The 17,211-nt window shown below is 47.8% G+C and overlaps 7 protein-coding genes, 1 long non-coding RNA gene and 1 other non-coding gene across 11 annotated transcripts; 2 read left to right on the forward strand and 7 right to left on the reverse strand.

Annotated features, from left to right (window-relative positions):
- On the reverse strand, positions 1-2,157 carry LOC9659673 (tyrosine--tRNA ligase 1, cytoplasmic). 3 transcript variants are annotated; one of them, XR_002991732.1, is made up of 10 exons: positions 1,935-2,157; positions 1,592-1,875; positions 1,389-1,485; positions 1,220-1,325; positions 1,062-1,144; positions 871-1,013; positions 708-813; positions 595-654; positions 336-535; positions 1-266 (listed from the first exon to the last, which is right to left on the reverse strand). XR_002991732.1 is itself a non-coding variant. In XM_024669420.1 (9 exons), exons 1-9 carry the CDS (start codon positions 2,121-2,123, stop codon positions 515-517), a joined length of 1,089 nt encoding a protein of 362 aa, XP_024525188.1. In that variant the 5' UTR covers positions 2,124-2,157; the 3' UTR covers positions 9-514. The 3 variants fall into 3 exon arrangements, 1 of the variants encoding a protein (XP_024525188.1); XR_002991733.1 differs by having other exon boundaries at positions 1-269; XM_024669420.1 differs by having other exon boundaries at positions 9-535.
- LOC9659674 (probable mitochondrial import receptor subunit TOM20) lies at positions 2,148-3,169 on the forward strand. Its single transcript, XM_002964703.2, has 6 exons — positions 2,148-2,301; positions 2,367-2,445; positions 2,492-2,661; positions 2,721-2,765; positions 2,819-2,911; positions 2,968-3,169. Exons 1-6 carry the CDS (start codon positions 2,197-2,199, stop codon positions 3,097-3,099), a joined length of 624 nt encoding a protein of 207 aa, XP_002964749.1. The 5' UTR covers positions 2,148-2,196; the 3' UTR covers positions 3,100-3,169.
- Positions 3,170-4,126: 957 nt separating this feature from the next.
- On the reverse strand, positions 4,127-5,596 carry LOC112344615. Its single transcript, XM_024669688.1, has 4 exons — positions 5,579-5,596; positions 5,215-5,305; positions 4,960-5,140; positions 4,127-4,904 (listed from the first exon to the last, which is right to left on the reverse strand). The coding sequence occupies exons 1-4, from the start codon at positions 5,594-5,596 to the stop codon at positions 4,127-4,129; spliced, it is 1,068 nt and encodes a 355-aa protein (XP_024525456.1).
- Positions 5,597-5,728: 132 nt separating this feature from the next.
- On the reverse strand, positions 5,729-7,145 carry LOC9658458. Its single transcript, XR_002991734.1, has 5 exons — positions 6,626-7,145; positions 6,462-6,575; positions 6,241-6,394; positions 6,029-6,193; positions 5,729-5,963 (listed from the first exon to the last, which is right to left on the reverse strand). It is a non-coding gene; the product is annotated as an uncharacterized LOC9658458 (long non-coding RNA).
- A 1,079-nt stretch (positions 7,146-8,224) lies between these two features.
- LOC9659675 (pentatricopeptide repeat-containing protein At3g23020) lies at positions 8,225-11,154 on the reverse strand. Its single transcript, XM_002965036.2, has one exon. The coding sequence runs from the start codon at positions 11,095-11,097 to the stop codon at positions 8,278-8,280; it is 2,820 nt and encodes a 939-aa protein (XP_002965082.2). The 5' UTR covers positions 11,098-11,154; the 3' UTR covers positions 8,225-8,277.
- Positions 11,155-11,187: 33 nt separating this feature from the next.
- LOC112344546 (lysM domain receptor-like kinase 4) lies at positions 11,188-13,502 on the reverse strand. The gene has a single exon (XM_024669421.1). It carries the CDS (start codon positions 13,397-13,399, stop codon positions 11,210-11,212), a length of 2,190 nt encoding a protein of 729 aa, XP_024525189.1. The 5' UTR covers positions 13,400-13,502; the 3' UTR covers positions 11,188-11,209.
- A 316-nt stretch (positions 13,503-13,818) lies between these two features.
- LOC9659677 (peroxidase 65) lies at positions 13,819-15,277 on the reverse strand. The gene is made up of 4 exons (XM_024669689.1): positions 15,056-15,277; positions 14,787-14,981; positions 14,567-14,732; positions 13,819-14,273 (listed from the first exon to the last, which is right to left on the reverse strand). Exons 1-4 carry the CDS (start codon positions 15,275-15,277, stop codon positions 13,864-13,866), a joined length of 993 nt encoding a protein of 330 aa, XP_024525457.1. The 3' UTR covers positions 13,819-13,863.
- Positions 15,278-16,461: 1,184 nt separating this feature from the next.
- LOC9659678 (antifungal protein ginkbilobin-2) lies at positions 16,462-17,057 on the reverse strand. The gene has a single exon (XM_002965039.2). The coding sequence runs from the start codon at positions 17,039-17,041 to the stop codon at positions 16,601-16,603; it is 441 nt and encodes a 146-aa protein (XP_002965085.1). The 5' UTR covers positions 17,042-17,057; the 3' UTR covers positions 16,462-16,600.
- Positions 17,058-17,117: 60 nt separating this feature from the next.
- On the forward strand, positions 17,118-17,188 carry TRNAG-CCC. The gene has a single exon. It is a non-coding gene; the product is annotated as a tRNA-Gly (tRNA).
- Positions 17,189-17,211: the final 23 nt, after the last annotated feature.

Raw genomic sequence — 17,211 nt, forward strand, 5'->3', positions numbered from 1 at the left:
TTTCCCAGTTCAAACATCATGTGCCATAGATTGCAAGCCAAGTCAAATGGCAGCAAACAAAACACGGCGATTCGGCGAATATCCCTCTCTGTGGAGAAGGATCTTCTCCCTGCGTGAAATGGAGAGCCCAACGAACTGTCCTTCCCACAAACTTGCCACTTTTTCTCTAAGTCTCTTGCGCAGCAAGATCTTAGCTAGAAACTTGATGCTCTTAATTGTACCACAACATAATCCTCACGTTTTTGAGGACATGGACGAGATTCGCACTGCTTGTCTCCGACCAAGACAACCAAACTGTCATAAAAAAAAAGGAGACACGACATGAAAGAACTTACAAAAGCAAAAGCGTTTTGCGTGCTGCTGATGGGTCCTCCTCCTGTGAGTAGTGTACGTTGCACGACTCACCGAGAAAGCTGCAAACGTTTTTAGCCAGACGTGCCGCGTTCGATCATTCACAAGGGCTATCCTTCACGTCAGAGACCTTATTTCGAGTATATGTTCCACGCGACAGACTTCATCTGGTAACTCTAAAAGACTGCAAGAAAAAGATGGACTGTTTAAAGAAAGAACTAGAGCAGAAAATTGATAGCTTACCTTCACTTGAGCGAGCAGATCTCTTGCGTCAGCATTATGCTTGAAGTGATCTCGCACCGGCTACAAATCAGCATTAGCAATGTTTGGCGTGCGACAGGAGGGAATGGATATACCTGGAGAATTAGATTGAGTGATTTTGCCAAAGACGTCTTGATCTCATCGGAACTTATCAGTCCTGACTCGAAGTCGCCATTCAGCTTCTCAGCTGACTCGTAGGTACTGTAAGAAATTGACGTTATAGAGACCACGGAAATAGTAAAAGAAACGCGAGCTTACAGGTTTCCGCCTCTTTCTTCTGAACGGCAGAGCTCAAATCGGCCATGCCACGGGATGACGACGTACTTCACGTATTCCAAGCACGGGTTCCCTTCCACAACGTTCGGACAGAACGCACCTGCAATTTTCCTGTTCACATCATCCTGTCTAAAATATTAGTATCGAGCATTTCTTAGCGCTGTGTGCCATACCTCTTCGTCTTCCATAAATATCGCAGACTCGGGATCACTTTTCGACATCTTCAGCTGACCTTCCTTCAGCCCCGGCAGCATATCTAGAATAAAGAGAAAACAAAAATAAGTCAAAATGTGAAAACAACAAAAAAATATAATTGAAAACTTAAGCATACGATGAGACAAAATAATTGGTTTGAATTTCCGTTTGGTAGCAGAAGCATACTCTCTTGCAAGCATGTTCACTTTTCTCTGATCGAGTCCAAGCTGACAAATATCAGCCTGCGGAAGAAAAGAAAAGTTGGAGTATTTCCGAAACTTGATACTGGAAATGCCCGTGCTCACCTTGAGGAAGAATACATCCGCGCACTGCATGCACGCGTACATGATTGCAGACACCGAAAGCTCTTTTGGATTGGTCCGTCCCATAATTTGCGAGCATCTAGACAAGGAAAAGAAGACAAAGGAAGAAAAAAAATATATATACAAAAAAGAACCGTGTAAGACCTTCATGAGTCACTTGGTCGAATTATGACAACGTTACTTGCCTTAGAATACGAGGAAGGTTGTTCCTGCGAGCGATATCAAAGACAAGCTTCCAGTACTCCTCGGCCCTCGAGTTGATCTCGTGAGAAGACCATAGAAACTCCACCTGATTGAGATTCATACCAACAGCCTTCCACACTTCGATCATGTAGCGCCCCACGGTCTGGATCTTGTGGAGATCGCCTCCCATCTTGTTGTTGAGCTGCGCAAACCAGTCCGCGACCCAGAACTTAAACACGCATCCAGAGCTTGTCAATTTGTTAACATTCAGTGCCTTCATCACTCCCTGCGATCAAAGGGTGGAAAGACAAAACGAATTAAGGCGCGAAGAACAAACTCCCTCACCTGAGCGATGTGGACTCTGCCAGACGGTTCAAATCCATCGTAGCAGATCGGAGGAGTCGGCTTGTTCTTGAAGAGCGCGGCCAGATCCTCGGCGCCAGTGCATTCTTCGCCGACGCTCAGCGCCAGTTTCACTTTCTCCTGAATCGCAGCCGCAGCAGCGGCATCCTCTTGCGCCGGCAGATCCGCCATAGCAACAGGGACCCTATCAAAAACCCTAGTCCCAAGAACCCTAAATCATTGTGGGGGCGGCATTTGATACGCCATGGACGACGGGCTCCCGCAGACCGATATGGAGCGCCTCGTCTTCTTCGAGGCAATGCGCGAGCGCTGCGCCGCGGAGTATCTCCGCAGCCCTCACGATCCAGAGGTAAGCAATCGCGCCATTCAATCCAAATGCTCTGGATCCTTGCGATTAAATGATTTTTTTCTTAGAACCTAACGAACTGGGGGAACGCTCTGCTCGAGCTAGCGCATTTTCAACAGGGCGATGAATCGGTCCCGCTTGTAGAAGGTTGGATTTATTTTTTCCATTCAAATCACTCTCGTTGTTCTTGTAGATTCAATCTCCAAGCTAGAAGCTGCGCTAAAGATCAATCCAAAGAAGCACCAAACGCTCTGGATTCTAGGAAACGCTCACACGTGCCATGGGTTCCTCGTAGCCGATGTTTTAGAGGCTAGCGAGCATTTTAAGAAGGCAGCTACTTGCTTCCAGGATGCATACAACGAGGTGAAAAGCATAGCTTCGTTTTTGCAATCGTTGTGATGTTATCCTTTTTTTTCTTCCAGGAACCCAGCGAAGTTTACTCCAAGTCCCTAGAAATGGCTCGCCAAGTACGTTGCAAACACTCTTTTCCCCGTGAATTGTTCTAGAGCTTTTTTTACAGGCACCATTGCTCCATCAAGAGCTCCAGGTACAGCTCGCTTCTCAAGGGATGGCGATCAACGCTTCATCATCGTCGAGTAGAAGCGGAAACAAGGTAAAAACACTTCCATCACTGGGTTTAAAATCTACAGTTTTCACGAAGCTTTCTAGGGAAAGAAGAAGAAATCGTCCAAGCGCAGTGATTTGGCCTATGATGTTCTTGGATGGGTGGTTCTGGCTATTGGAATTGTTGCGTGGGTTGGGATGGCAAACATGGCAAAAGCAGCTCCTAGTGCCAAGTAGTACCTCCTAATGCTTTTCCTTTGTACATCAATTTTGAATGAAAGAAAAAAAGAATCAATGGCAGCACCAATGCCCACAGTGAAGCTGTATGTTGTGAAATTTGAATTTTCTTACTTAAATTCCCAAGAAAAATTAGTATTAAAATTAAAATTCTTATAATATAATAAATGATTTATATATTAAATAAATAATATAAAACCCTTTCTCCTAGATTTTTTATTAGGTTTTTTCACATTATTTTAATCATGTTCAATTGTGTTATATATATAATAGCTTTTGGTAGTCATATACATGTAAATGTAAATATGTTTAGAACTTTATTTGCAATATCCCAAGAGGTACATATGTGATGTTTAATTAACATGAATTATTTTGATCTATATTTAGTTTTTTTTATTATAGGTTTAAATGAAAAATATTTAACATTCTAGAAACTTTATTTGTTTAAATTTAATTGAAGTTTTTATTAGCTAAAGAAACACTAATCTTTATATAGATGTGGATATACCTAGGATATTCTTAAATATTCTAGAATTTCTAATTATTTAACTTCGCATTAACATCCCTATCCCTATTGATTCGAAAATTCTAGTGGTAAACACTACACACATGCCTCCATCAATAATATGAAGTATGGTTGTTATCAAGAGACAAATGCAAAAGCAAAATCATAGCTGAACTATCTACTATATGTTTTCATTGGGGAGTCTGGTCATGGGAAGAAGAGGCATATCATGTTGTTTACAATCCAAGAACTTTTCAATTCTTCTCTAGTTTTCTTCATGTAAACTTCTTAAATTGATCAACATATGATACCAGGGTTTAAAATTTAGAAAAATCTCGGTAATGATCCCTTTTATAGAATCACCACAAATTTTCTCTTTGTCACTTCTCACGAAACCTGGACAACATCCAAGAGAGAACAAATAAAGATCCAAATCATCAGCATTTAATATGAAACACATGCTAAAGTAAAACTCTTTTTATATTACTTATAAAAAGGAATTACAAGTATATTGCATAAATTTCAATACGTGGGTTCAAAAGGGCATAAAAAAGCTTGTTGGATATAATAAAGATCCAACTCGTAGTTCACAGGTGCACCAGCTGGTGGAACTCCCACTGCTCCACCTCCAGGAGGAACAAACGTCGTAAAAACCTGTGGAGCTGGGAAGCACAGGATGTAAGATGCAAGTCCTGGACCATTTAAAGCAAGGCCACCATGTCCAACCCTGGTGAGAATCGGAGAATTTCTCCAGGTTGCATTTGGGCCCAAAGGGCAGGTCCCAAATGAGACAAGCCGGATGGGCATTGGTCCCCCACCCCTTGCTCCACCTCCAGCTCCGGCCGCCCCTCCGCCAGCTCCTGGCCTTTCATAGACCGAAGCCAACATAGCGATAGTTCCATTAGCTCTCTCGTTGAACCTTTTGAGACCGATATAGAGCTCGCAACGAGGATAGTCTGGTCCAAGGAAGATCGCAGCTCGCTCGTGAAGATTCTTGGGCGTCTGGGATGTTGCGATCTCGATGACGATAGCCCCGTAGGTTCTCAAAGCCGTGACACCAGGAGGAAGAATAGAACTTTGTCCACGCACTTGCACTGTCACGTCAGGCTCGTAAAGATCCCCCCCGAAATCCGGCTTGTAGGTAACAGCCGTCGCCACCACAAGCAATCCACCTGCTTGTGCGTCAAAAGCAGCTCCCACCTTCAACTGAGCTTGCCCATGGGGGTTATGCGGGAGTTCCCTTGCGATGATCTTTCCTCCGATGAAATCACAGAGGAACTTCCTGTTTCCCGATGCCCACCTGAAAGCATTGACGGTAGAAGCATCGACGGTTAGAAGCATTCTTGGTTGCTCACCTGGAGAAAGCTTCAGCGTTGGGAGCTGTTCCGATGATCAAGTCGCTTGGGCTGTAGAGCTCTTGATTTTCCTCCTCGCCTGTGAGCAAGGCAAGCCGAACAAGCTTCTGCTCGACAGCTCTTGTCGCGCGCTCATCGATCCTGACTCGACGTGGAGTAACGACGACGCTCTCATTTCCTGCTTCACAACAAAAAATCGCAGCCATGAGGGGAGAAAAAGAGGGCAATCGGGGAGGAAGGAAAGAGGGCACTCACACAGCATCGAGCCTTCTCGCGCTTCTTCTTGCTCTCCCACGCTTAACAGTCGTTTTCTCGTTCGCGCCCTAGAACAAACCGCACAGCGTATCTATCACGACCAAATATGAAACGCGATCAAGGTATAATTGTTGTAATGTGAAAAGGGATGGACATAACACGTGGCGCACGAGTTTAGAGTATTCCTGTACGGTTGATGACGCGGCAAAGCACCAAAACCAACCAAAAATTTTGAGATAGCGTTGAGATTTCTAATACTTTTTAAAATGCCGTAAGAAGGAGCGCATCGTGCGGTCGCAAATGGGCCGCTCGAGCTCATCCCACGGCCCAGATCCGTGCGGTGATTTTTAATTTTTTCACCTACCCCGGCTTGCATTACCATTACCACAGTAGATGGAAAGCAAATATTTACCGCGGGTGTGGGGCATTTGTGTGTTGCTGTGCTTATTGCGCGCATATGCCGCGCGGCTAGCGATAGTTCCAGCATGAACTACTGAAGGTTAAGATTCGCCCATGGATCAAAGAATATGCTAATTTCGGGATTAACGACCGAGCAAAAATGAGCCTCAAGAAACAATCCTGCTGTGGGAAAAACCAACCTCTTTTTTTTTACTTTACGAGGAGGATGCGTGCTTCGAAACCCATTCCACCAAGGTCCCCACAGCGAATCCAGTCGCCATTTTCTTCTTCTCGTTCCACACGGGTCCGGCGATGTCGAGATGAGCCCAAGGGATTTTCTCATCGACAAACTGTCCATCCATCAAGAATGGAAGAGATTAGAAGTTCTTCCACAAGAACAAAACGAAAGGAGTACCTGTTTCAAGAAGAGCGACGCCGTTATGGATCCGCCAGGACGTCCACCCGTGTTCACCATGTCCGCGATTCCCAACTTCATCATCTATCCGCCATAGCTTCTCTCCGGCGGCGCTTGACGCTTGGGACAGTTCGTCCGCGAGTTCGTCGCTGGGAGTAAACATGCCTGTTTTGCCATGGAGTTAGAAAAACAATTCTAAGAGAGGACGTTACCTCCAATCTCGTTGCCCAACGCGATAATGCACGCTCCTGTCAAGGTTGCCAAATCCACGATCTGTTTTTGCAAAGAAGTTTAGCTCAGGTACTTGCTAGAGTCCGCAGGATTGATTCCCGTGCATCTGACGTAAAGAAAGAACACCACAAGTGCCTGCAAAGTTAACGAAATTGAGCGCTTAACAAATTCCAAGAGTGAGAAATTGCGAAGAAAGACTCACCAAGACCGAGTAACACCCAATTACGATATACTGCCACGGATTGGGCCCAATGAAAGGCGCGAAAAACACGAAGTACGCGACTACGAGGGGGAAGAACACAGTGATCGCCACAACCTGCAAAAAGAGCTCGCTCACTTGGTCGAATTCCACGGTGCCGCATTTACCTGAAACCCGTGCGCAGGCAGCTGCCAGCCGTGGCTCCGCACCATTGATCTCAGTGTCGCCAAGCCGGCACAGCCGCCGCATAGCCAGCAGCAATCCCTAACCCCCGGAATCCATCCCCGGAGCTACGATCCAAGCCCTGACCTGAGAATTTCGATGCCGATCCCGGTCGCTGGCCGGCGCCTTGGATGCGTGCCGCCGCCGCGGATGCGCGCTAGGGCAAGGATCGCGCTTCTTTGCCGCCGCGGGTGGCAATTTGGCTCTAGCATACAGGGGCCCGGAGTTTGTATGCGCTCTCAACGAGATCCGGGCGTGAGAATAGAAGCGGAGCGAAACAATCCCCTTGTTTACAAGATTGTGGCTTCACTGGGATCACTGAGATCATGCCAGTCCCTGGAGCATCTCGAGAGAGAAGGAATGTGAAAATGTTGCGAGGATAGCGATATGGAGAGGACGATCCTTCCCTTCGTTGGCGCTCCAGCGCGAGCAAGATCGCGACTGCCTACCGCGATTTCCACTGTTAACCGGCCCAAGAACAGGGGATCTGTACGGCGGCAAGACTATTGCACGAGAATATCGTACGGTTTCGAGATAATGGATTCCTGTCGGTTGATGACGCGGCAAAGCACCAAAACCAAGCAACCAACCAAAAATTTTGAGATAGCGTGGCGTTGAGATTTCTAATACTTTTTAAAATGCTGTGATTGGAAATGTGGTCAACCAACCAGTGGCGGCCCGCGGCCCAAGAAGGAGTGTAATGTTACCTTTTTGTCACAATTTTGCAAAAAGTTTAATTCTTATGATTCTAATATTGCAATTTTGAAATTTTGGCACCTGGCTTTATTTCCACGTAGTCACAGATCTAACCAATGTTTTGTGCTTAATTACAAGGTTTACAATATTGCTCTATGTTTAAGATTGTATTATACTTTTTGGTTTGCTTAAGCAAAACCTGTAGGTGTATCTAGAATATGCTTAGATATTCTAGGATATTCTACCATCTAACGGTCGTTATTTATTTAGATTAATCTTCTATTTAAAATTTATAAATTTTCCTAAACACTTTTTAGTATATTCTTATTTATTTTAATGGAATAATATTAATATTGATTTATAGATTATAGACATGAATTGAATTATTCAGAAATACTAAATAAGAATGACACTACAATTAAGCAAACCAAGCGTTGCTGTATGCAACGCACAACAAATTTATTTTTTCTAACTTTTGTGATTGCATATATGTAATTAGTGTTTAATGCTAATATTTTCAATTAATATAACTCTATTTAAGCTCAGTACACCATTAATTGAAGAATAAACTCATGCACACCTAAGTGTGCATTTGTTTATTGTCTCTTAAACAATGTCAGATTAGCATCCAAACCCACATCATATTAACATAAAAAGTATTTTGCTTAGAAAAAAGCTTCTTAAATAGAGGAGTAGAGATTGAGTTGGAGCGTAATTGTATTTTATCTTATAAGTCACTTTCTGTTTGTGTTTGAACAAATTTAACTAATATTAATTCTTAATTAAAAACAACAATATAAATTTCTGACTAGCCCTAAGATGTACATACATGCTTTGGAATCGATCACTAGACCGAACTTTAAATTTTTACTGAATGGAAGCTTTCGCCAACTATCTATGTTTATAATTCCTGTTCAAACGTGTCTCCTTGGTGCATTCCTTGCCTCACATACTCTGAGAAGTGAAACTCCTGCGCCACCATACTTGCCAGATCCATCCGTCCAGCTTCTCTATAAACCTCCAAAACTGTCCTATAAGTTGCGGGGCTCGGCTGGAAGCCACACTCCTTGAGCCTCCTAAACATCCTCCCAACGCCTTCCAAAAGCCCGACTTTCCCGTAGGCAGCGATCACGCTCCCATAGCTCGCTTCGTTGAGCTCCACACCCCTGGCCTTCATCCGCGAGTAAACTTGGAGCGCCACGTCCAGCTTCCCAGCCTTTCCAAACGAGTAAATCAGCGCGTTGTAGGCGTCCACGCCGAGCGAGAGTCCCTCGTCTCTCTCGGCCCTCTGGATGGCGAACGCGATCTCGGCGGCCTCGTCGCTCATCCCGGCTTGCGCGTAGAGCAAAGTTAGCACCACCATCGTCTCCAGGCTCGTGCTGCTTTGCTCAAGCCTCTGGATGAACTCTCCAGGAACCATTCCAGCTCTCTCCAAAATCTCCTCGAAGCAGCTAAAGGTGCTCCTGCTCGGGACCAGCCCGGCTCGCCTCATCTCCTTGAGAGCCTCCAGTGCTTCTCTCATCAGCCCGGCCTTCACGTACATGGCTATGACAACGTTGAAAGCCCGAGCGTCCGTGATGAGGAAGCGCCTCGACATGACCCTGGCGACGTCCAGTCCTTGCTCGATCTTCCCGGCCTCCCTATAGAGCTTGAGCATCATCGTGCAAGCCACTTCGTTAAGTCCCGGCTTCCCGCGCTGCATGGCTCGAAAGAGCTGCTCGGCCTCTGTAAACATTCCCGACTTGATGTAGAGGTTGAGCATCGTGTTGGCCGCGAAAACGTCCGGACTTAGCCTGCTTATCTCCTCGTAGATCTTCTCGGCCTCCGCTATCAGTCCCAAGTTACTGTAGAGTTTCATCATCGACGTGTAGACGATCGTGTCCGGGACAAAGCCAGCGGCTTTGAGGCTGTCGAGCGTCTGCTGTGCCTCTCTCGCGAATCCTGCTTCGGCATACGCGTTGAGCAAGGCACTGTAGCAGATAACGTCCGCCTCAACACCGGATGCTAGCATTTCCTTGAACACCCTCTCGGCTTCTCTGACCCGTCCCATGTCACCGTAGAAGCTGACAACCGAGGAGCACGAAGCCAGGCTTGGCTTGAATCCCGCTGCCTTCACGAGCACCAAAACTCTTTGCAAGATCTCCAAAAGTCTCCCTTTGCAGAGGAGCTGTATCAGTGAGTTGAAAGACGCTTCGTTGGGACTCGCTCCATCTTTCTCCATAGCTTCGAAAACGGTCACAGCGTCGGTAAACCGGTCGCAAGCGCCGTAAGCTTTCATCATCACGTTGTATAGCGATGGAGTCTTCAAGCCCGCGTTCTTGGCGAGCTCGAAAACTTCCCGTGCTTGGTCCAGGCACTTGTGCTCGGCGTAAACGTCCATCACCCCGACATAGGTGCTGACTTCCAATCCTCCCCGAGAATGGAGGAAACGAAACACCGACTCGGCCTTCGGGACGTCTCGAGCTCGGACATACATGGCGATCATCACGGTGTACATCGCCTGGTCTATGAGAAACCCGGAGCCTTCCATCTCTTGGACAAGAGCCTCGGCCTTCCAGACGACGTTGTTTGCAGCGTAGGCACTGATAAGCGTCCTGAAAGTCACTTGATCCGCGGACACTCCAGAGTCGCGCATTCTCTCCAGGCACCCGGAAACAAGCTCCAGCTTGTCGTTCTTCACGTACATCTCGATCAGGGAGTTGTAAGTCGCGACGTCCGGGCAACAATCCTTCCGCTGCTTCATATTGGTCACTAGCAGCTCGGCTTCTCTGGTCCGGCCAGCTTTCCCATAGACGTGGATCATCGCGTTGAAAGTAACAGTAGTGAGCTCCACCCCGGCCTTCATCATCTCCGCGAAAACCTTGGACCCCTCGGCAAACTTCGCGTGCTCGCCGTAGAAACTTATCATGGTGTTGTAAGTCTCTGGATTCTCAGGCCTCTTCGTGGTGCCATCCACTAAGTTCTCCGAGAAGAGACCCCAAAACGCCTTCTCGGCCTCTTCCAAGTCTCCAAATCTTCGCTGGAGATTCATATAAGTACTCACCATGACTTCGTCCGGCTCCACTCCACTCTCGATCATATGCCGGTAGAAACGAATGGCCTCGTCTTTCATGCCTGCTCGTCCGTGAACGTCCACCAAGATGCTGTACGTGAAGATCGTCGGGGGGACTCGCTCGCCAAGCATCTCACTCCAGTACTTTTGGAGAAGCTCCCACTTCGCGGCCCTGCCCAGTGTTCTAAGCAAGATGTTGTAGAGAAAGACGTTGGCCTCGTAGTTGTCTTGCCGCTGGAACCAGCTGAAAACCTCGATCGCCTTCCTCCAGTCACGCTGCTCGCTGAGAATTCTCGATAGCTCTCGACTCTCCAGCCTGCCGGCTCGATCCAGCACCAAGGAGACGGAGGAATTTCTCTCTGCTAGAGCCGCGAGAATCGAAGAAACGTGAGCACTGTGCTGTTTTCTCGCTCTGGGAGAGTTTTTCCCTGTCTGACTCTCCCACTCCTTCCTTCCCGGTTGCTTTTGCGGCCGCCGGGACGAATTTCTAGCAATATTTCCCGTTGCACACTGCTGCCCTGTGTCCACGAACCTCCCCGCTCCTGGAAACTGCGGCATTCTCACCTCGTGATCGGTCGGCGGCTCCTCCATGGAATAATCCGAGCGAAATGCGCTCACTGAGAGGCGCGAGAGGACATCGCAGCAGCAGGGCGGCGATGGCGCCATCATCCAGCGCTTCCTGGAGGAAGAAATCGGGGGAGGGGGGAGGAGCCCGATCGAGGAGTGCATTTTCTTTCTTTCCTTAAACCCTTGCGCGCTAGAACCCTAAACTTATTTTAGGTCAAACTGGAGGAGAGTCTCGCATTTGCGAGAGCGCCCACGCGAGATCCCGCATCGTCGGCCGCTTCTTTGGATCCATCTCCAGGCAAGTCCTCGCCAGGAATGCCAGCGTCGCGGCATTCTGGACCGAGAAATCAGGGTCACTTGCCTCTAGCAGCGCCGGATCGATCCAATCCAGCAGGGAATCGGCCTCCCGGTCCAAGTCGGAGTAAATCGCCTCGTACAGGAACACCGGATTGATCTTCCCGGATGGGAGGCCCTTCTTCTTCCAAGAACGCAGCTCCGATGGCTGGATTATCGGCTCCAACCCCGTCAGGAGCTCCAGCAGCACGACGCCAAACGCGAAGACGTCGATCTTGGTGGTGACGGTGCCGTGGAGGAGGTACTCCGGGGCCTTGTAGCCCTGGCTATGGCTGTCGATGGCGATCGTGGTGCTAAGATCCTCGGTTGGAGCGCTGGGGCCGAGGAATTTCTCCGATTCTTTCGCCTTTTGGAAGCTGGAGATCTTGGCCTGGTACGCTGCGTCGAGAAGAACGTTGCTACTCCGGATGTTTTTGTGGACAAAGCCCGGCCGCGCGTAGTTGTGGAGGTACTCGAGCCCCCTGGCCACATCCAGCGCGATCGCCAGCCTCATCTTCCAGCCGAGGATAACTCCGCGATCGAGAGGAGCAGCAGTGAAAGCACCAGTTGGCGACGATTTTCGAGAGGAGGGATCACCACCATCTAGCGAAGATCGTCGAGCGGCAGCGAGGCACTTGCGAAGCGATCCATTCTCGGCAAACTCATACGCGAGGAACGTCTGGTTCGTGTCCTCGTCGTGGCAAGCGCCGACGAGCGCGATGAGATTGGCGTGGTGGACGCGGCAGAGAACCCGGGTGCTGGTGGTGCCGTCCTCGGCCTTTTTGATCGCCACCTTGGTCCCGCGAAGAACAGCCACGTACATGGACGAGGAGCCCGGGATCCTGGCAGCCGGATCAAAGTCGCCGGTGGCGTCGCGGATCTCCTGGAGCGAGTACCAGGTCGGCTTCACCGCGTCGAGCACGTCGGGCATGCTGAGCTTGGCGCCGTTGGGTCGAGTGGACGAGTTCTTGGGCGAGAAGAACGGCGGCGACAAGAGCTTGTGATCCTGGCTGGGGAGAACGATAGTGTCGGACACCATCTTCCCCGCCACCTTGCGGCGCCGCTTGAGCACGACCACGGAGATGGCAGTGAGGAACAGGAGGAAGATCCCCACCGCGGCACTCGTGATCCCGAGATAGAACTTCCATCCGGAGCCCCGCTTCGGGGGGATCGCTGGAGCATCAGCTGGCGGTGGCGGTGGCGCCGGCACGGCCGGCAGTTTGAGCGTGGAACCATCTCTCACGGGAACCAGCAGCGTTGTTCCTGGCTGGAGCTTCGTGTTCTCGAGCCGGTTCTCTTCCAGCAGCTCCTTCTCATCGACCCCGAGCTCGCCGTCCACGCTCGCGATCGAGGGCGATCGATCAACGTCGCCCAGCACGTACGTGACGAGGTGGAGGCCAACTCGATCCGAGCAGGCGCAGCGCAGCGGCACCTGGATCTGGCTGCCAACCACGAGATTCGTGGGGATCATTCCGGGATTGGAGGCCTCGATGGCGGTATCGGTGGTGAGGAAGTGGAAGACATCGTTGGCGATGGAGAAGTAAATGTCGCCGGGGCGGACTTTGTAGCTGACGGTGGCGGAGGATCTGTTGGTGGTGGAGTTGCAAGAACAGGGGACTGGCACGAGCAGGAGCTGATCGATCGAGAAGGTGGCGTTGATCGAATCCGGGGGGTTCGAGGAGAGTATGTCCGGGACTGGTGCCTTGAATTGGTCGGAGATATCTTGGAGAGATCGACCCTTTTTGGCGAGGAACACGAGCTGCGCCGGGCAGGAGGAGAAAAATGGAGAGGCGGAGCACTTGTAGCCCAGCTGGTCTTGCTCGTTGTAGTCTTGGGTGGAGAGCGCGAGCTTGGCGATGGTGATGACGACGAGGAGGAGGAGAGGGGGGAGGAATGGAGCGTACCGTGGAGAGGGACTGGGGGCGAGTATCGTCGCCATCGTCGCCAGGAGGAGCATCGGATCGAATGGAGAACTGGTTTGGGCGCGCCGAGGGATCTGAGAGTAGAGACGCGCAGGAAATGGTGGTGAATGAGCCGCCACCGCGCGGACGATTCGATCAAAACGATCCATGTAGTGTGATATCAGCCATTCTTGTCGATTTCTGGCATGGTTATTCTCTTTTTCTCTGTTCGAATCAACAAAACCCTAGAAACAGGGGGCTCTGTTTAGCCCTAAATAGGCAAAGTACAGCTTTTTTGTCACCATTATCTTAGCAGCATTTTCTTGTTAACATTTTCATTTATTATACAAGTTTCTTCAATTATTTCTATAAATAATGTGAGTGCAGAAAGAAATTATATGAGGTTCAAATGTATAACTATAATGTTATATACTAATATTAGTGTAATAAAATTTTGATAACCATTAAATTAGTTTTAATCTAGACCATTCACTTTTGTATATAAACTAAAGTTTTTGGATGTACATTTTTTATATTTTTTTTATATTCCATGCACTCACATTGTAATTATACACTTGAACCTCACAATAATAGATTACTTTTGTTATTAAAATTACACTTATGTATAAACTAATCAGGCATGGTTGAAGGCAGCGCAATCCCGGCGGATCTCTCCCTGTCCTCCCGTCTTGACGCCAATGCCGCCGAGCTTGTCCATGGCGACGCCGAACGCCTCGAAGAATCGCGGCTGCGATCCAGCAAAGAGATTGACGAGCGGCCTCGCGGAAGAGTTGGAGGTGGAGAAGAGGGCCTGGTCGGAGCGCAGCAATCCTCGCCCGTACAGTGTGTTCTTGAAGAAGGCGTTGTCGAAGAGGTCGGGGGTGGAGGGGTCGAGGTGCGTGACCACGGTTGGATCCAGAGTCGGGCCCCTCGGGCACGCCTGGCGGAGCTCGGCAGCGTAGGAGGGATTCATGGTGGGATCGATGGTTCCATAAATGCGGTCCATGAATTGGTTGCAGTGCGCGAATCCAGCGGTGTGGCCTCCTCCTGGGATGGAATAAATGCATCCAGCGATCGATCGATCGAGGACTGCGGGTGTCAGCAGTACAAGAATGTAGAGAAAGAATTTATGTCATGTAAGATCGTGGGAATGGTTTTATTGTTCCGGGATGTATGGATGCTAACCCAAGCGTGAATGATCTCTCGATTGACTAGCACGGTGCGAGGAAAAAATGCTTGGAAAGTAAAAACGAAGGCAAATGCTCTGAGAAGCTTTGAACTGTCTTGAGCGTATGAGATCAGGTATAGGATTGGAGTGAAAGGGAAGGAGTTCATACCGGTGAGCGCCACCATGTCCTGGAGAGAGAGGCCTTTGGAGGCGAAGAGCGAAGTTAGCTCTGCCACTGTCATGTTTGGCATGGGGAGATTTCCAGGAACTCTGGAAGCTTTCGAGACCGTGCCATCTCTCCGACCAAGACGAACTTCCCAAGAGGGCCCTCCAATCTGTAGAAAACGGAAGCTTTGCAAACGTTAAGATGTTGTCTCTCAGTTTCTTACCAGGACGACGAGCTCTCGGGTGCTCAAAGCAAGAATGTCAGCACAGGAGACAACGCCGGGACACTTTGATTCCACCGCGGCCTTGGCCTTGATCACCGCGTCAAATCCATCTCCAGGCAAGGAGAGATTGATCTCGGCATCCTTCTCAGCCTTGTTGCTCGGAGTGGACGCGACTAGCACTGAGGCATCACACCCCTTTCGAAGAAACAAAGTTAAACTTTTAGAATGCGCCAAGCCAAGAACAGGAACGATCCGCAAGGCTGTTTTACCTCAACCATGCAATCGTGGAAGAAGATCCGCAGCATCCCAGCAGCGGCCACTGGCGTCTGCGCAAACTTGGCCGCAATGACGCGCCGCACGATGCTAGGGAGCTCCGGGCAGGATCTCACGTAGAAGTCAGTGGCGAGGCGAGGGAAAATCGCGATCTCGGCGACGATGAGCACCGGAGCAACTGCGAGGAAGATTGAAAGCAGTGCACTGCTCCTCTTCATTTTCTCACCCAAGATCTTTCTCTCCCAGAAAATAACAGAAACAAAGAAATGAGAACAAAAGAGCAAAAACAAACAAGTTATCTCTACTAGGCATTTAAAGCTTTTGTAGGAGCTTGGTCTTGTAGATTGGAAAGGGGGGCAGTGGAAAACAAAAAGGAGCCCTGAGATGTGAAGGAAGTTGCACAGAGAATACTTGGCAATTGCAGCTCTCTCTGCAACTCTATACTGACTCCTGTTGAAAATCAAAGCTTGGAACGTGAACCCGCAGTACGCCTGGTGAATATTCGTTTTGTACCAAAGTTTTGGATATTCTATCCAGCTAAATTAGATAGTTTAATAACAATATGTTTATAAAAGTTCATTTTAATTAAAATTTTAAAATTATAAATTAATAGTTGGATGTCATTCACTTTACGATAATTACAGGTTGTCAGCCTACATTTTTAAAAAAAGAGAGGATTTTACAAATAAATTTAAGTGAGTTATATAAGCATTTATTGTCTAAATTGTTCATTCTTAAATGAAAAGTTTCTTAACTATAAAGCTTTTTGGATTTGATGTATTACAAACCAATAACTTAACAGATTGTGCTTAAATATCTTTAAGGATTTATATTAGCCTTGCTAAAATTGTTTTTCTAATAAGATCAATAAAAATTATTATGATTTACAATTTAGCATAGACTATTCAAATATAATAAAACTAAAATATATCAAACAATTTAACCTACTAAATGAATGAGAAAATTAATTTATAAATCAGCTATTTTAAAAAGTAATACTAATAAATTATTTATGGTGATGCATTATATTGCAATAATAAAACTAATTTACAACTATCATTTAAAGTGGAAATTAAAATGAAAACAAATACCTTATTTAAGTAAAGGTTATAAAAGATTTGGACATAATTGTATTGTTATCATGTTTGTGTGTGTTAAATATATCAGACTATATTTTAATACTAATGATAAAAAGAAAAATTTGTAATCTTTTCAGTTATTATATTATCTTTTTTAAGCTGACCCAATATAATCCAAAACACTTATAAAATTCAATTTAATTGTAAATCTTTTTCAGTTTCTTTTTTCTTTTGGAAAATTGCCAAGGTATGCTAATTTCTGTCTTACTCTTTATAACAATTTCCCTCACTTTTTTTTTTCTTCTGAAAGCAATTACTCTTCACGTGAAGAATGCCAAAGGTTTGTCAATTTCTGTGAGAGTTTAGTTCTAAGTAAATCACTTGATAATGTGAGCCACGGAACTTTTTTTTTTTCTCTCATAATTTTCTACTCGTCATTACAACTGGAAAGAGATCTTTCGCCTAAGATATGCTCCAAGCCGGCTCCTCGTCCCCAAAGGGGTACGCCTCGTATCTCATGAAGCAATCCACAAACATAGCGCGGCCGCCGACGGCATTGCCACACTGATCCGCCAGGGCCGCGGCCACGCCCTTGAGGCAAACGCCACACTCGCCCGCGCTCAAGGCGTGGCGGCACTTGGCATGGCCGTAGACGAAGCGGCTGGGCCTGGGCGAGATGGCGGTGTAGTCCTTGAAGTCGCGCCCGGGTGTGGTGCCGAGGAGATCGTCCAGCACAAGGCCCAGATTCTTGCCAAACGGATCGCCGAAAGAGTAGAGCGCCGAGTTGCACAGCGCTGACACAAGCTCCGAGCCCGATGCAGCGGTGGTGGATAATCTCGCCACTGCCAGCAGCGAGACGATGACGACGAGGATTCCTTTCTTCCTACCTTGCAACGATCCCATTTCTCGGGCGCCCTAATTTGATAAGGGCAAACGTAATAGAAAGTCAACTAAGATAAACCAAGTTAATTATTATGAGGCGCAGCTGGTGTAGTGGTATCATAGTACCCTCCCACGGTACTGACCGGGGTTCGATTCCCCGGCTGCGCAGCTATTTACGGTTTTTTGTGTTT

This window comes from Selaginella moellendorffii, unplaced genomic scaffold (assembly GCF_000143415.4).
Source record: "Selaginella moellendorffii unplaced genomic scaffold, v1.0 SELMOscaffold_5, whole genome shotgun sequence".
In the NCBI taxonomy this organism is placed as follows: domain Eukaryota; kingdom Viridiplantae; phylum Streptophyta; class Lycopodiopsida; order Selaginellales; family Selaginellaceae; genus Selaginella; species Selaginella moellendorffii.

Coding starts and splice junctions, on each gene's coding strand:
- LOC112344546 (XM_024669421.1), bottom strand. CDS start 13,399: ATGGATCGTTTTGATCGAATCGTCCGCGCGGTGGCGGCTCATTCACCA.
- LOC112344615 (XM_024669688.1), bottom strand. Junction 5,141..5,214: donor GCGAGAAGGCTCGATGCTGT/GTGAGTGCCCTC, acceptor TTTGTTGTGAAG/CAGGAAATGAGAGCGTCGTC. Junction 4,905..4,959: donor AACGCTGAAGCTTTCTCCAG/GTGAGCAACCAA, acceptor CAATGCTTTCAG/GTGGGCATCGGGAAACAGGA.
- LOC9659677 (XM_024669689.1), bottom strand. CDS start 15,277: ATGAAGAGGAGCAGTGCACTGCTTTCAATCTTCCTCGCAGTTGCTCCG. Junction 14,982..15,055: donor TCCACGATTGCATGGTTGAG/GTAAAACAGCCT, acceptor TTTCTTCGAAAG/GGGTGTGATGCCTCAGTGCT. Junction 14,733..14,786: donor CCCGAGAGCTCGTCGTCCTG/GTAAGAAACTGA, acceptor CGTTTTCTACAG/ATTGGAGGGCCCTCTTGGGA.
- LOC9659673 (XM_024669420.1), bottom strand. CDS start 2,123: ATGGCGGATCTGCCGGCGCAAGAGGATGCCGCTGCTGCGGCTGCGATT. Junction 1,486..1,591: donor AACCTTCCTCGTATTCTAAG/GCAAGTAACGTT, acceptor TTCCTTGTCTAG/ATGCTCGCAAATTATGGGAC. Junction 1,014..1,061: donor TATTTATGGAAGACGAAGAG/GTATGGCACACA, acceptor TATTTTAGACAG/GATGATGTGAACAGGAAAAT.
- LOC9659675 (XM_002965036.2), bottom strand. CDS start 11,097: ATGATGGCGCCATCGCCGCCCTGCTGCTGCGATGTCCTCTCGCGCCTC.
- LOC9659674 (XM_002964703.2), top strand. CDS start 2,197: ATGGACGACGGGCTCCCGCAGACCGATATGGAGCGCCTCGTCTTCTTC. Junction 2,446..2,491: donor ATCGGTCCCGCTTGTAGAAG/GTTGGATTTATT, acceptor TTGTTCTTGTAG/ATTCAATCTCCAAGCTAGAA. Junction 2,766..2,818: donor CCCTAGAAATGGCTCGCCAA/GTACGTTGCAAA, acceptor CTTTTTTTACAG/GCACCATTGCTCCATCAAGA.
- LOC9659678 (XM_002965039.2), bottom strand. CDS start 17,041: ATGGGATCGTTGCAAGGTAGGAAGAAAGGAATCCTCGTCGTCATCGTC.